Genomic DNA, 15833 nt, shown 5'->3' on the forward strand with positions numbered 1-15833 from the left:
TGCAGCTGCACATAAATTTCATATAAAGTTCACTAAAGGACCAACAGCAAGGCCTAGCGGCTGACCTGAAAAGCAGAGGGCACATACAAATTCACTGAGTACATCGTGTTGATCTTGCTCTTTCTGCTGTGACTAGATGAATGATGATTCCAATGTTTGCTTGTTTCTATTTTCGCCTTCTTGTTTTAGAATTGTGTCATTTGCTCTCCAAATGTTCTTTAATTCAGTCAGCCTGAGGGTCAACTTTGATGCCACACCCTTTGCAGTGCATGCACTCAACTTCAGCCTTTTCTCCTGTTTGTTTGTTTTTTTTAAACTTTCAAATACTTCCTCGTGTTCTGAAACGTATTTTGATACAGATTTTCATTTTCTTCCCATTTTAATGGGTCAAATCTTAAATCATTATCGGGTAACAGCTTGAAACGTGTACGTGGTGAGCATGAGATTCATCAGTAAGTTCAGATGCACATACACATCAGCGCTTGCGTGTGTGCCTGTTTGTTGGTTTATTGTATGTATCTTCTAGACTAATACATAGCCTTACTTGACTAATGTATTATCAGAACACATATATCTCATTCAATGTATTTTCCTAGTAAAAATGAGTTTCTATAATTTGAATGATACAAAAGTAGGGTGAAAATTGGAAAAAAAAATTGAATAATATGTTTTGTAAAGACCAGGATTTATTTTGGGGGGGTGGGAGGGGAGTAAAAATCAGTTTAAACTGAAAATGAAGGACTTAGGCATTAGTAAACATATTACCTTTATTTTTCTTGAAACCATTTCTGACTTAGGTCTCATTACTTGTAGTCATTTAAAATCTCTCTTTGTAGTTGATAATCTTGTTTTAATCTAATCCATTGAATGGATTGAAATGTTTAGGAAACTCCACTTGGGGTGACAAGTTAGGAGCATATTATTATTATGCTGCATTAATGTTGCTGTGGGAACCTTAGAATTAGTTCAACAGCTAAAGTGAATTTTAAGCTACTCCATCAATATGGAGATTTCCTAATATGGATGCAGCTTAACGAAATCTCTCTAGAACATAAGAATGGCCATACTGGGTCATCCTGGGTCAGACCAAAGTTCCATCTAGCCCAGTATCCTGTCTTCCAACAGTGTCCAGTGCCAGGTGCCCCAGAGGGAATGAACAGAACAGGTCATCAAGTGATCTATCCCCTGTTGCTCAGTCCCAGCTTCTGGCAAATAGAGGCTAGGGACACTGTCCCTGCCCATCCTGGCTAATAGCCATTGATGGACCTATCCTCCATGAATTTATTTAGTTCTTTTTTGAACCCTATTATGGTCTTGGCCTTCACAACATCCTCTGGCCAGGAGTTCCACAGATTGACTGTGCATTGTGTGAAAAAAAATACTTCCTTTTGTTTGTTTTAAACCTGTTGCCTATTAATTTCATTTGGTGACCTCTAGTTCTTGTGTTATGAGAAGTTGTAAACAACATTTCTTTATCTACATCAGTCATGATTTTATAGACCTCAATCATATCTTCCCTTCGCCATCTCTTTTCCAAGCTGAAAAGTCCTAGTCTTACTAATCTCTCCTCATACAGAAGCTGTTCCATACCCCTAATAATTTTTATTGCCCTTTTCTGAACCTTTTCCAATTCCAATATATCTTTTTTTAAGATGGGACGACCACATCACAGATTCCTGCCACAATACAATAAACTTGTACAGTTAGGTACAAGTTTTGAGATTCAGAAATGTGCAGATCTGCAGCCTGCCCAGGTGCCTGAAGGATTCATTCCTGTCTTTTGAAAGAAGCAGAGACCTGAAAAGAGAAACATGTCACAGTTGTCAACAACAACTTGCTAATATTGCAAAACCTGCATGAACAGCATTGTGCTGTGCTCGTTACACTCCCAATGCCAGTATGGAGCAGCATCAAGAGTGTGCATGGCCCCATGATATTGGCACTTGTGCAACAAACAGACCCAGGAACTGAAGATGACGTAGGTAACTTCGTTTCTGTGAATAAGGTATGTCCCAGGTTCCGCGATAACTGCAGCTTTGATCCCCATCCTGGTCTTCCTCAAGAGCTCCCCCTTAAGGTTCAGGCTCCCAGCCATCACCTCCCCTGGCAGAGACTTGTGTCTCTCTCTCAAAGGGAGGTTGTGGCTTGCTGTTAAGGCTGCACTTCACTGTGATTTCCCCAGCAGGTCTGCCTGGAATCCAGCACTTGTGGTTAATCTTTCTCAAGGAGCTACAACAACATATCCAAAACATTACAGAGGAAACATATACAAAACAATACCAGTTCCTATACACATGCTAAAAGCTTACCAGAGGTCACCCTCAGTCTTATCGGGTCCTAGTAAGCCCAAGGATTGGGGCCCCTTAGGCTGAAGGCTCTGTCTGTTTGCTGGATCAAAAGAAGGCCCTCGGCCTTGGGATGCCAAAAGCCCTTTCCTTGACTGTTGGTCTCTGGAAAACCCAGTTAGTACCAGTACATTCAAACCTCCCCTGGTGGTGGGACCTCTCTGGATGTACATCCTGCAGCAATATGCTCACATTACCCAGGCAAGGTGTTTTGATATTCTGGCTTTAAAGGGAAGTCAGACATATTTCAATTCCCACTTCAAACATCTTGCATGATAAAGGTTCCTTTCAGGGAGGAACAGGAGGATCAGTGAACCTTGCACAAAACCTTGGATTTCAGACACTTATATAGTCATCAACCAGAGAAAACAGTATACAACAATGCTTAACAGCAGAACAAGTCCAGAAAACAGCCAGTGACTCTCAAAAATATTCCACATCATTGCTGCACTACAAGACAATTTACAAATGAATGTATGGTGCGGATGTAGAGGAAACACAGGCCTGCTTGTCTGTGTATTAAGGGTCCAATAGTTGATTTCTCTATCATGCAGAATCAACAGATCAGGTTTTTTCTTCTGCAAAACTTTCAAATCCTTTGTTGTATTTTCATTTATATGATTGATAGACAAGCTGTGAAAAGAAAAATGAACCATCAGTTTCATTTATAGAGTTGCTCAAATGCCTGCAATTACAAACTTTCTGAAACAAAAGACACGGCACACCTATATCAATAAGAAATGTTCTAGGACAGCCACCTGAAACACAGAAGTGCATTGCTGCAGAGCAATATATTCTAACTGTACACTTAAAAAATACAATTGCCAAAAATCTTTATCAAGCTAGAGTCAAGTTTGTAGATATTTTCCAGTAACTTCTTAAAAACAAATCTTAATAGAGCAATGCAATTTTAAAACCACAAATGCCAGAAAATCAGTGTTAAAGTTACAGGAAGAAAAGACAACTTTGGAAAGTGTAAAAATGCAGAACTGAGGGCCTGAAATAACCTTAATTTTGCCCTCCTGACCCTTGCCATCCTGTGCATCCTCATGTCAGGAAGATGTGTGTCTACAGCAGGGGTCGGCAACCTTTCAGAAATGGTGTGCCGAGTCTTCATTTATTCATTCTAATGTAAGGTTTCACGTGCCAGTAATATATTTTAGTGTTTTTAGAAGGTCTCTTTCTATAAGTCTATAATATATAACTAAACTATTGTATGTAATGTAAATAAGGTTTTTAAAATGTTTAAGAACCTTCATTTAAAATTAAATTAAAATGCAGAGCTCCCTGAACTGGGTAGCCAGGACCCGCGCAGTGTAAGTGCCACTGAAAATCAGCTCACGTGCCGCCTTCGGCACGTGTGCCATAGATTGCCTACCCCTGCTCTACAGCAAGTGTCACAGAGTGTCACAGACCAGGGCGACTGCACCTGTATTCTGCCTCCATGATCCAGCAGGGGCACCCACAGTCAGGCTTCCAGCTCCCCAGCCATCACCTCCCATGAGCAGAGACTAGGGTTGCCAACTTGCTAATCAGACAAACCCAAACATTCTTGCCCCGCTCCAGCCCTTCCCTGAGGCCCTGCCCCTTCCATAAGGCCCCGCCTCACCTCACTCAATCCCCTCTCCCTTTGTCACATGCTCTCCCCAAACCTCACTCATTTTCACTGGGCTGGGCCATGGGTTGGGATGTGGGAAGGAGTATGGGGTTCTGGCTCTGGGAGGGGGCTCAGGGCTTGGGCAGGGAATTGGGGTGTAAGAGGGGGTATGGGAGGAGTTGTGGGGTCCTGGTTCCAAGAGGGGGCTCAAGGCTGGGGCAGGAAGTGAGGGGTGCAGGCTCTGGCCAAGCAGTGCTTACCTCTGGTGGCTCCCAGTCATCAGTGCAGTGAGGCTAAGGCAGGCTCCCTGCCTGCCTTGGCCCCACACTGCTTCCCAAAGCGGCCAGCACATCCCTGCGGAAAGTAAAACTATTTTCCCAGGTTTATCTCCCCCTCCCCCTACAGTTCCTTATATCTCCTTGTCAAGTGCTGGAAATGGGCCATTTTCATTACCACTACAAACAGTTCTTTTTCTCTCCTGCTGACAACAGCTCACCTTAACTGATCACTCTCCTTATAATGTGTAATTTAATGTGGATAAATGTAAAGTAATGCACGTTGGAAAAAATAACCCCAACTATACATACAACATGATGGGGGCTAATTTAGCTACAACAAGTCAGGAAAAAGATCTTGGAGTCATCGTGGATAGTTCTCTGAAGATGTCCACGCAGTGTGCAGAGGCAGTCAAAAAAGCAAACAGGATGTTAGGAATCATTAAAAAGGGGATAGAGAATAAAACTGAGAATATATTATTGCCCTTATATAAATCCATGGTACGCCCACATCTCGAATACTGTATACAGATGTGGTCTCCTCACCTCAAAAAAGATATTCTAGCACTAGAAAAGGTTCAGAAAAGGGCAACTAAAATGATTAGGGGTTTAGAGAGGGTCCCATACGAGGAAAGATTAAAGAGGCTAGGACTCTTCAGCTTGGAAAAGAGAAGACTAAGGGGGGGATATGATAGAGGTATGTAAAATCATGAGTGATGTGGAGAAAGTGGATAAGGAAAAGTTATTTACTTATTCCCATAATACAAGAACTAGGGGTCACCAAATGAAATTAATAGGCAGCAGGTTTAAAACAAATAAAAGGAAGTTCTTCACGCAGCGCACAGTGAACTTGTGGAACTCCTTACCTGAGGAGGTTGTGAAGGCTAGGACTATAACAATGTTTAAAAGGGAACTGGATAAATTCATGGTGGCTAAGTCCATAAGTGGCTATTAGCCAGGATGGGTAAGGAATGGTGTCCCAAGCCTGTTTGTCAGAGGATAGAGATGGATGGCAGGAGAGAGATCACTTGATCATTGCCTGTTAGGTTCACTTCCTCTGGGGCACTTGGCATTGGCCACTGTCGGTAGACAGATACTGGACTAGATGGACCTTTGGTCTGACCTGGTACGGCCTTTCTTAAGTGTATGGTAACACCCATTGTTTCATGTTCCGTGTGTGTGTGTGTGTGTGTGTGTGTGTGTCTTCCTACTGTATCTTCCACTGCATGCATCCAAATGAAGTGAGCTGTAGCCCACAAAAGCTTATGCTACAATAAATTTGTTAGTCTCTAAGGTGCCACAAGTACTCCTGTTCTTTTTGCGGATACAGACTAACACGGCTGCTACTCTGAGATCAGAAAAGGGCACTCTTCTGAAATAGGAGTGTCCACACAGGGCTTTAGCTATGCATGTAGACAAGCCCACAGAGAGCACCTTTCAGAGGTTTTCAAAATGCTCTTCATCATTAGGTCCCATGAACAGTTGATCATCCTAGTAACTCTAAGTGCCAAGAATACTCTGTTACATGGTCCATGGCTCACTGCTAAATAGCAGGTGTGAATCCTGTTCCAAACACTAGTCTGTTATATTGAAATATGTTAATTGTGGGGTGGTACTTGTCACTGTCTTCTGTCTCTATTTCTGGGTAGGCTTGGGAGAGGTTGCTTGAGGAGGAATGCTTACCACCTGCAAATATATCACCTATTCTAGGTAATGGATATTTATCCATATGCAATAATGGATTAATGGTAACCTTGATATCACCACAGATCCAGCCAGCCTTTCATCTATAACTTTTCATCACTGTAGGAGTGCTCCATTCACACCAGTTAACCTTGAAATAATTCCAGAGTCCTATCAGTACTGAAATTCTGCTTCTACCTTTGGTTCTATCACAAAATGTACAGGATGAGCTTTGCAAAAATGTAGAATTTCTCCCTTTGCAAGGACATCTGTTGCTTTGGTAGGTTTTAAGGTCCTGATACCATCCTGAAAGATGTCAGCTGCCTTGACCAGAAGTTCATTAAGTTTTGATTTGGGCTGGAGTTCACAATTTCTTTTTAACAAAACCTATAGGCATTTTATGCTTTGCCAGCCCACCTGAATCTCTCTGCCATTCTCTTCCAAAAAATGCACAACCAGCTCCCATCACAAAATAGAGGTCAGCACGACTGTAAACAGCATGTGCTAATCTTCACTGTAGTAAACATACAGAGGGAGATTTCCCCTTGCGATGGGATGTACCAACCCCATACAGGGAGAGAAGGGGTTAATGAGAGCCTGTGGCACAGACATCTGACTGATACTTTATAGCACACAAGTGGCATAGAACACAGGTCCCTCCCCTGAACAGTTTATAATCTAAGGCCCCGATCTTGCAGTAGAATTTGCACAGCTGGACCCTTTACCGGAACAGAGCTCCACTGACTTCAATAGGACTCCACACAGATGTAAGAATCTGCTTACTTTTTGGAGTCTAAATGACGGACATGACAGACAAGTGAGGATATTACACTAGGGAGGTGAGGATGACTTGGGTTACAAAGCAAGTGTATGTACATTACTCAGTGGTACATGCACAGACATGGCCTGGGGGGATTTAAATGCTGTGGTTTGATTTGGGGGGTTAGTTTCTTATTAATTGTGTTAGAGATTACAGTGCAGAGACACAGTTTTGTAGCAGATTCTGAAAAGTGAGTTTTCATGAGAGATTCAAATGAGGTGAAGGAGGGGACTTGACAGACAGATTTTAGACAGGGGCGCCAAGAACAAAGGACAGCCTGAAAAGGAAGCATCTCCTTATGGTGGGGCTCCCACTCCGTATGACAATACAGACTCCGTATGAAATGCTACTGCTCATGTTTCACTCCTGTTAAGTTGGGTGTAAGTAGCGGCTCATCAGGCCACATCCTTGTCCCCCATCAACAGCTGCTTTCTGCTTTACACTAAGGGTACGTCTACACTATGGGATTATTCCGAATTTACATAAACCGGTTTAACAAAACAGATTGTATAAAATCGAGTGTGCGCGGCCACACTAAACACATTAAATCGGTGGTGTGCGTCCACGGTCCGAGGCTAGCGTCGATTTCTGGAGCATTGCACTGTGGGTAGCTATTCCGTAGCTATCCCATAGTTCCCGCAGCCTCCCCCCCCCCTTTGAATTTCCGGGTTGAGATCCCAGTGCCTGATGCGGCAAAAATCATTGTCGCGGGTGGTTCTGGGTAAATGTCGTCAGTCACTCCTTCCGCTGGGAAAGCAACGGCAGACAAGCATTTCATGCCTTTTTCCCTGGATTGCCCTGGAAGATGCCATAGCATGGCAATCATGGAGCCTGTTTCGCCTTTTGTGACTGTCACCGTATGTGTACTAGATGCCGCTCACAGAGGCGATTCAGCAGTGCTACACAGCTGCATGCTTTTGCTTTTGCATGATAGCAGAGATGGTTATCAGCCATATTGTACCATCTACCATACCATAAATTGGTAATAAGATGGGCATGGCTACCAGTCCTTTTGCACTGTTCCATTTGCTGCTGTCATAAGTGCCCCTGGCTGCTCTTAGCCAGGGGCGCAAAAGCCAAAATTGGGAATGACTCCCTGAGTCAATCCCTCCTTTTTGGTATCTAAAAATAGAATCAGTCCTGTCTAGAATATGGGCAAGTGTACTAGAGAAACACTGTATCAGAGAACCAGAGAGCACAGCTGCTCTGTGTCAGATCCTGCATAGATTATGAGCTGTATGCTATTCACAGGGGGTGCTCCTGCAACAACCCCACCTGTTCATTCCATTCTTCCCCAGCCTTCCTGGGCTACCATAGCATTGTCCCCCCACTTGTGTGATGAAGTAATAAAGAATGCAGGAATACTTGTTAGTGAGAAATGAGTGGAAGGCAGCCTCCAGTTGCTATGATAGTCCACATAGGACATTAAGGAGTGTGGAGGAGAGGAGCCCAGCATCCTGCTGCTAGTCCAGGGGCAATTGAATCTTTTCTTTACACATGAAGGGTGGGGGCTGATGAAGCTCAGCCCCCTGTTGCTATGATGATGATGGTTATCAGCCATATTGTACCATCTACCAGGAAAAATTAGGACCAGGCGCCCTTGATTGACCTAACAGATGCTGGTCATCATGGTTACCAGTCCTTTTGCACTGCCCCATGTGCCAATAGGCTGATGATGAGGACGGATTTCCATCTTTTTGTACCATCAGCCAGCCATAGCATGGGGGGAGCAAGGATGTTGGTGTTGAGTGCTGCACCATCGCGTCTATCTGCAGCATTCAGTAAAGATAGGGTGACATGTAAAAGAGTCAAGAGAGGATTGTTTTCCCTTTCACTTCTGGGAGTGGGCGGGGGGGTGCGTAAATTGCCTAGCTATGCCCTGACCCACTGCGGACACTGTTTTTGACCCTAGAAGCATTTGGAGCTCAGCCAAGAATGCAAATGCTTGTCAGAGACTGCAGGAACTGTGGGATAGCTTGAGTCCTCCAGTCCATGAGCGTCCATTTGATTCTTTGGCTTTCCGTTACGCTTGCCACGCAGCAGTGCGCTGAGTCCCTGCTATGGCATCTGTCTGGAGATATTTAAAAAATGATTTTGAATTTCGTCTTCTGTAACGGAGCGCTGATAGAACAGATTTGCCTGCCCTTACAGCGATCATGTCCGCATGGTTCATGCGGGAGCTCTTTCTTTATTTTGATTTTTAACTGCATCACCACCTGTGCTGATCGGAGCTCCACGCTGGGCAAACAGGAAATATTCAAAAGTTCGCGGGGCTTTTCCTGTCTACCTGGCCACTGCATCTGAGTTCAGCTTGCTGTCCAGAGCGGTCACTGGTGCACTGTGGGATACCGCCCGGAGGCCAATACCGTCGATCTGCGGCCACACTAACCCCAATCCGATATGTTAATACCGATATTAGCCCTACTCCTCTCGTTAGGGAGGAGTACAGAAACCGGTTTAAAGAGCCCTTTATACCGATATAAAGGGCCTCTTAGTGTGGACGGTTGTGGCGTTAAATCGGTTTTACGCACCTAAAACAGGTTTAAACGCGTAGTGTAGACCAGGCCTAAGACGACGTCAGGAGCTAGATTCCCATAACACAAGGCCAAGAAGAGGGAGAGAGACAGATGCAGCAAGAGGAACCACTCGAGGGCAGTTTGGGAGGGAGGCAAGGGGAAAACCATGAAGGACAGTTGGATAAAACCCAGATTGTATCCAAATTTACCCCGATGGTGTGCAGTGAATGCTAGTTTAGATGGATGGGATGAATTCACACAGTGGGTCTGAGTAGGACAAACAGGCATTATGTCTGCGAATTAATTTTAATATATGTTAATGGAATCTATGGATTGTTTTATAAATGGTGGCAGGTCTGTGTAGTACCTAAACAACTCAATATTTTTCAGTGTATTTCTCTTCCGGATACTCCTGTGAGGTAGCGCAGAGCTAGTGTCCCCATCTACACATCTGAGGCACAGCGGGACTAAGTGACTTGCCCAAGGTCACACAGGGGGTCTGGCAGAGGAGGGAATGGAACCCAGGAGTCCCAAGCTACTGCCCTAATCTGTAGACCAGCCTTCCTCTCTAAAAGCTAATTAAGAGTGTACAACAACTTTCTTGTGCAAACAACCCTCGCATTCTCACTATACTGAATCTCCAGTAGATTTACACCAGAAATGCACATATTCAGACAAAAGCTCGTTTCAATAATAGTAGGAGCCAAAAATGCAGGTCTGATAACCACCCCACATAATGCCCACTGTTCATTCCTTGCCTCTGCAGCAGCATCAGCAGCAGTGGGAAGGGATATCGTGATCCCTGAACCAGTGGCCCTGCTAATCCTATGTGGGGAATGTGAAGAGTAGCACAAGAGTGAGAGGAATCTGCTGGCTGCAGGTCAATATTGGCCCAAGCAATTCCTCAGGCAAAGGCTGAATAAATCTGCAGAGGGAATATTCATAGATTCTAAGGCCAGATGGGACCACTATGATAATCTAGTCTGATCTCCTGTATACCATAGGCCAAAGGACTTCCCTGCATTAAGTCTCTGAAAGGAACTGTTTAGAACATCCCCGAACCACAGACTGGGGTGGGGGGGATATTTAGGATTGTGCGAAGAGCTGGACATTTAAAAAAACATAGTTACCATTCCAAAGTTCCACAGAACTAGCTTCCATTCCCTCCTATCTGCCTTTCATCTTCTCTAGTCTTGTTTTCTCTCTCGTCCCGCTCATTCTCAATGACTCGTTTAAGCACTTTTCCTGATCCTCTTCAGTGTTGTGGCCCAGATACTTCAAAACATTCACTTGTAGCTGTAGGTTTAAAACACGTGGCTGCGTGTTTATGTGAGCTGCAAATAACACGTAAGCTAATGCTCTCCTCTGGGTCTTTTCACTCTGCCTCTCTTTTTCTGTTTTTGTTTGTTTGTCTTTGTCCCAGGATTATTTGTGGTAATGGTGGTAAATTATTTGAATGAAGGAAGGTTCTTTTAATTAAATTGTGAAAGGCTTTCAGACTTGTGTTCTCATTCCTGCTTATTAAGTGAAAGAACTGGAGGTTTTAACATGACAATATGCAGCTTCCGAGTGCACTAAGAGACACTAGTATCAGTGGGGTAGCCGTGTTAGTCTGGATCCGTAAAAGCAGCAAAGAGTCCTATGGCACCTTGTAGACTAACAGACGTATTGGAACATGAGCAAGAGACACTAGATCATTCAAGTTTTTCACTAGTAAATTGCAGCCTATCTGCATAGCAGTGAGAGAAAAAATGAGAGCCAGTTCTTGGGTTATGGGCATGGACAGTAACTCTATGATTCTAGTAAAAAGACCTTAATCCTGACACTGTGTTAATAACCACAGATAACCAGGGTCACAGGTTCAAATCCCAGCTGTAACTTACCACAATTTCTGCAGTTTGCAGTTTCGATGTTTCAGTCCTTCGCACAACTGCTTCACCCCTGAATCTTCCAGTTCGTTCATACATATGTCCAGTTCTCTAAGGGCCCGGTTTGAACCAAGAGCAGAGAAGAGCTCCCCACAACAAGCAACTGTGAAATCACAACGACTCAATCTGCAGGAGCCAAAGATATCAAGAAAAAATTGTTTATTTTTGCCTCAGTCACTGCTGTTGGTGGTGTCTAGGAGATTTTCTGCTCTAGACATCCACAGATAAATCGCAATACTCCTACTGGCATGACAGCCTCCTGAGGGAATTCATTTCCATGTGCACCTGTTGTGTCAGTTCCTGTGCATTTCACAAGGGAATGTTCATCTGAGTCAAAAGGAAAGGGAGATTGAGAGTCCATTTCTAATGGGCTGGAGAGTCCTAACAACATTCTGTAATGAGCTGCTGGTCCACAAGTGGATACCCCTTATCTATAATGAGTTGGAGAGACAGGACTGGGCTCCAGGATATTCTGGGACTGGCAGGGACTCAGATCAGCACCTAGCTAATAGTGGGTGCTGTGTTAACCAGAGTAATAAGGAGAGTAAAGTGACATCCTGGGGACAGTGAATATGGCTGACATAGAGATGACCAATGTGTGTGAGGGTGAGCAGCAGGCTGCAGGCAGTAGGGAGAGAAGGCTGGGTAGCAGGATCCTAAGAGCCAGGGAAAGTAGGTGGGGGCAGCCCACAATCCACTCTCAATAACACTTGCTGGCTGAGCTGTGTTATCAGTATGACTCTGACCCAGACATCTCTTGGTGCCAACTGGCATAAGAGGTGCACAGTGGTTTGCAAAGGATACCGTGGGTCTGATGTCTACATAACTGTGCACCAAGGGGGCAGTATGTAAGGACTATACCAACAGCCAGTAACACATTGGTTGTCCTAATCATGGTGAGATGCATGTACAAATGATGTTTAAGAAGTTCTGCATGTATAGTGAAAAGTATGTTCTGAAGCTATGTAAATTAAGACAGGTCACCTGAAGGTGATAAACAGATTTTATCCAGCAGTGGGTAGGAGATGCTTATCTCTGCCTGGCTGTCCATTGTGTATTGTGTGTCTTACAATGTAAGTCTATCTACATATACAGCCACTAGCTAATCAAGATTGTGAAATTGACAAGAGATCACAAAATCTCCAAGAAGGAGCACACAGCAGAAGCGTGTCCTGTTTGTGATGAAGATCAAAGAATTAGGGCTGGTCTACACTACACACTTAGGTCAACGTCATGCATTTTATGTCAACCTAACTCTGTAATCGTCTACACTAAAATGTAGCTCCCACTAACGCAACTCGCCCGCTACACCAACTTAACTCCACCTCCACAAGAGGTGTAGCATTTAAGGTGATGTAGTTAGGTCAATGCAGTGTCAGTGTAGACACTGTTGCCTACATCAGCTGTTGCTGCCTGTCAGAAACCATCCCCCAATGGCAGTTAAATTGGTGCAAGCACTCCTAGTGAGGACGCACACCACCAACCCAAGGAGCCTGGTTTGGACATGTAAAACAGATTCAATTACCGCAGTGGCTGTACACTGACATAACCTAGGTCAACTTAAGTAGTCTGCTTTATCAGGGAAATGCAGAGAGACACCCAGTATCTTTTACCTAGCTGCCAGCTGCCTTGTTTTATGAATGAAGGGTTATAACCAGCCTGGCTGTTAATGGCTGGGGGGGAAACTTTGCGTGAGATACTCTCCTGTACGATAAAGTATCTTATTATCAGGGGGAGCTAGCAAATAGGGGACCACAAACTGGAGAGTTTGAGAGGGGGAGAATGAAAAGGCAATCCCTCTGCTGAATCAAACAAGGTGTGAGTACAAACCTTGGGGTGAGTGAGTTTGAGTTTGCTTGACTGTTTGTTTGTGTCTTTCTTTCTCTTTCAGGTTTACTTCAGTTATTGGGTCAGTAGGGATTGTATGTCTGGGGACTGTTTGAGCCTGGTTGCCTTGATCACCCTCAATCAGGCTAGTGATCACCTTCCCCCTGTGTGATAACAAGATGATAGGACTGACTTAGGAGAGAAGGCCTTAAAAGCCAGAGGCTAAGTGACCAGGAGACCGCAAACAAGGGAGTTTGAAAGGGGGGGTGTAGGAGGGAGTCTTGAGACAGTGACTATGGTTAGGAAGGGCCGTATCACCTGTGCCAATACTGATCCTATCTCCTCCACTTGCACCTGTAGCCAGACAGAGAACCTGACAATGGATGTCTCTACCCAGATCCTGGTGTGGCTTTGCAGAGACTGTGGCCTGCATTTCCCACTCACATAAAACCAGGCTGAGGGGACCATCCAGTGTGAAAGGTGCCTGCTGGAGGAATCGCTCAGGAAGTAGGTGGGAGAGCTACAGGAGGAGGTGGCTAGGCTGAGGAGCATCCGTGCAGATGAGGAATTTTTTGAGAGTATTGATGAGGATAAGTCAAAGGCAGGGGACGTTATCCAGCTACAGAGGGCTCCTGGCACACCACTGGGGGAGGAGGATATGACTCTGTCAGAGGGAGGACACTAGCAGCTGGTTACTTCTGGCAGCGGGCAATACTCCACCACAACACCCATCCCACCCCCTATGTTGATGGACAACCGTTATGCTGCTCTGGCAATTAGAGATGAGGAATTCCCACTAAGGTGGAGGAGGAGAAGCCATGTACCCCCAAGGCTGGGAGGTCTTCAGCCACCACTCCCTGGAGGAAACTCAGAGTAGTGGTGGTTGGAGACTCTTCTGAGGTGGACGGAGGCACCCATCTGTTACCCTGACCCTGCCTTCCAGGGGCCCGTATCCGAGACATTATGAAGAGATTGTCAAGGATCATCCGACTCTCTGACTATTACTCCATGCTACTCATCCACGTGGACACTAATGATACTGCAAGGTATGACTCTCAGCAGATCAAAAATTACTACAGGGCTCTGGGGGTATGGATGAAGGAGGTCGGAGCGCAGGTGGTGTTCTCTTCAATCCTTCCAGTCAAGGGTAGGGGCCTGGGCAGATGGATGCATCCTGAAGGTCAATGCCTGTCTGCTAAGATGGTGTCACCAGGAGGGCTTTGGCTTCCTTGACCACAGGATGATGTTCCAGGAAGAAGGCCTGCTAAGCAGAGATGGGGTCCACCTATTGAGGAAGGGGAAGACTGGCCAAACTAGTGAGGAGGGCTTTAAACTAGGTTTGAAGGGGGCAGGAGACCAAAGCCTACAGGTAAGTAAAACACATGGAGACTTGGGAGAAGGGTCAGAAATTGGGGAGAGCATGGGCTGTAATAGGAGGGATCAACAAGAGACAAGACAGAACTTTGTGGGGGGAATCAAATTATTATCTTAAATGTCTGTATACTAATGCAAGAAGTATGGGGAATAAGCAAGAAGAACTCATAGTGCTGGTCAATGACCACAACTATGACATAGCTGGCATCACAGAGACCTGGTGGGACAATACGCATGATTGGAAATTAGTATAGAAGGGTACAGCTTGCTGAGGAAGGATAGGCAGGGGGGAAGGACAGGTGTTGCCTTATATATTAAGCAGGTATACACTTGGTCTGAGGTTGAGATGGAAATAGAAGACAGACTTGTTGAAATGCTCTGGATAAGGATAAAAGGGGTAAAAAATAACGGTGATGTCACAGTAGGGGGTCTTCTACAGACCAGGAAGAAGAGGTGGATGAGGAGTTTTTCAAACAACTAACAAAAACATCCAAAGCACAGGACTTGGTGGTAATGGGGGATTTCAACTACCCAGACATCTGTTGGGAAAATAACACCGCAAGGCACAGATTATCCAGTAAATCCTTAGAATGTATTGGAGGCAATTTTTTGTTCCAGAAGGTGGAGAAAGCTACTAGGGGAGAGGCTGTTCTAGACTTGATTTTGACAAATAAGGAGGAACTGGTTGAGAATTTGGAAGTGGAAGGCAGCTTGAGTGAAAATGATCATGAAATAATGAGTTCATGATTCTAAGGAATGGTAGGAACGAAAACAGCAAAATAAAGACAATGGATTTCAAGAAGGCAGACTTTAGCAAACTCAGGGAGTTGGTAGGTAAGATCTCATGGGAAGGGGAAAAAAATAGAAGACAGCTGGCAGTTTTTCAGAAAGACATTATTAAGGGCACAAGAGCAAACTCTCCCACTGTGTAAAAAAGACAGGAAGTGTGACAAGAGACCACCCTGGTTTAAACCAGGAGATCTCAAATGATCTAAAAATAAAAAAAAGAGTCCTACAAAAAGTGGAAACAAGGTCAAATTACAAAGGAGGACTATAAACAAATAACACATGTATGTAGGGACAAAATTAGAAAGGCCAAGGCACAAAACAAGATCAAACTAGTTAGAGACATAAAGGGTAACAAGAAAACATTCTACAAATACATTAGAAGCAAGAGGAAGACCAAGGAGAGGGCAGGACCATTACTCATGAAGAGGGAAAAACAATAACAGAAAATGGGGAAATGGCAGAAGTGCTTAATGACTTATTTGTTTCGGTTTTCACCAAGGTTGCCATAGAGAATGCCAGTGAAAATGAGGTAGGTTCATATGTTAAAATAGGGAAAGAACAAGTTCAAAGTTACTTGGACAAGTTAGATGTCTTCAAGTCACCAGGGCCTGGTGAAATGCATCCTAGAATACTCAAGGAACTGACTGAGGAAATATCTGAGCCATTAACTATTATCTTC

The 15833-nt window shown here is 44.5% G+C and overlaps 1 protein-coding gene across 1 annotated transcript in view; it reads right to left on the minus strand.

The window, feature by feature from the left end:
• Positions 1–1387: 1387 nt before the first annotated feature.
• Positions 1388–15833, minus strand: part of LOC120403843 (NACHT, LRR and PYD domains-containing protein 3-like) — a 65605-nt gene continuing 51159 nt past the window's right edge. The window contains exons 10-11 of the mRNA XM_039535650.1: positions 11120–11290; positions 1388–2978 (exon numbers count right to left, since the gene is read on the minus strand). Coding sequence (XP_039391584.1) covers positions 2690–2978; positions 11120–11290 — 460 coding nt within the window. The 3' untranslated portion in view covers positions 1388–2689. The remainder of the gene's footprint in view (positions 2979–11119; positions 11291–15833) is intronic.

This window comes from Mauremys reevesii, linkage group 4 (assembly GCF_016161935.1).
Source record: "Mauremys reevesii isolate NIE-2019 linkage group 4, ASM1616193v1, whole genome shotgun sequence".
NCBI lineage: Eukaryota > Metazoa > Chordata > Testudines > Geoemydidae > Mauremys > Mauremys reevesii.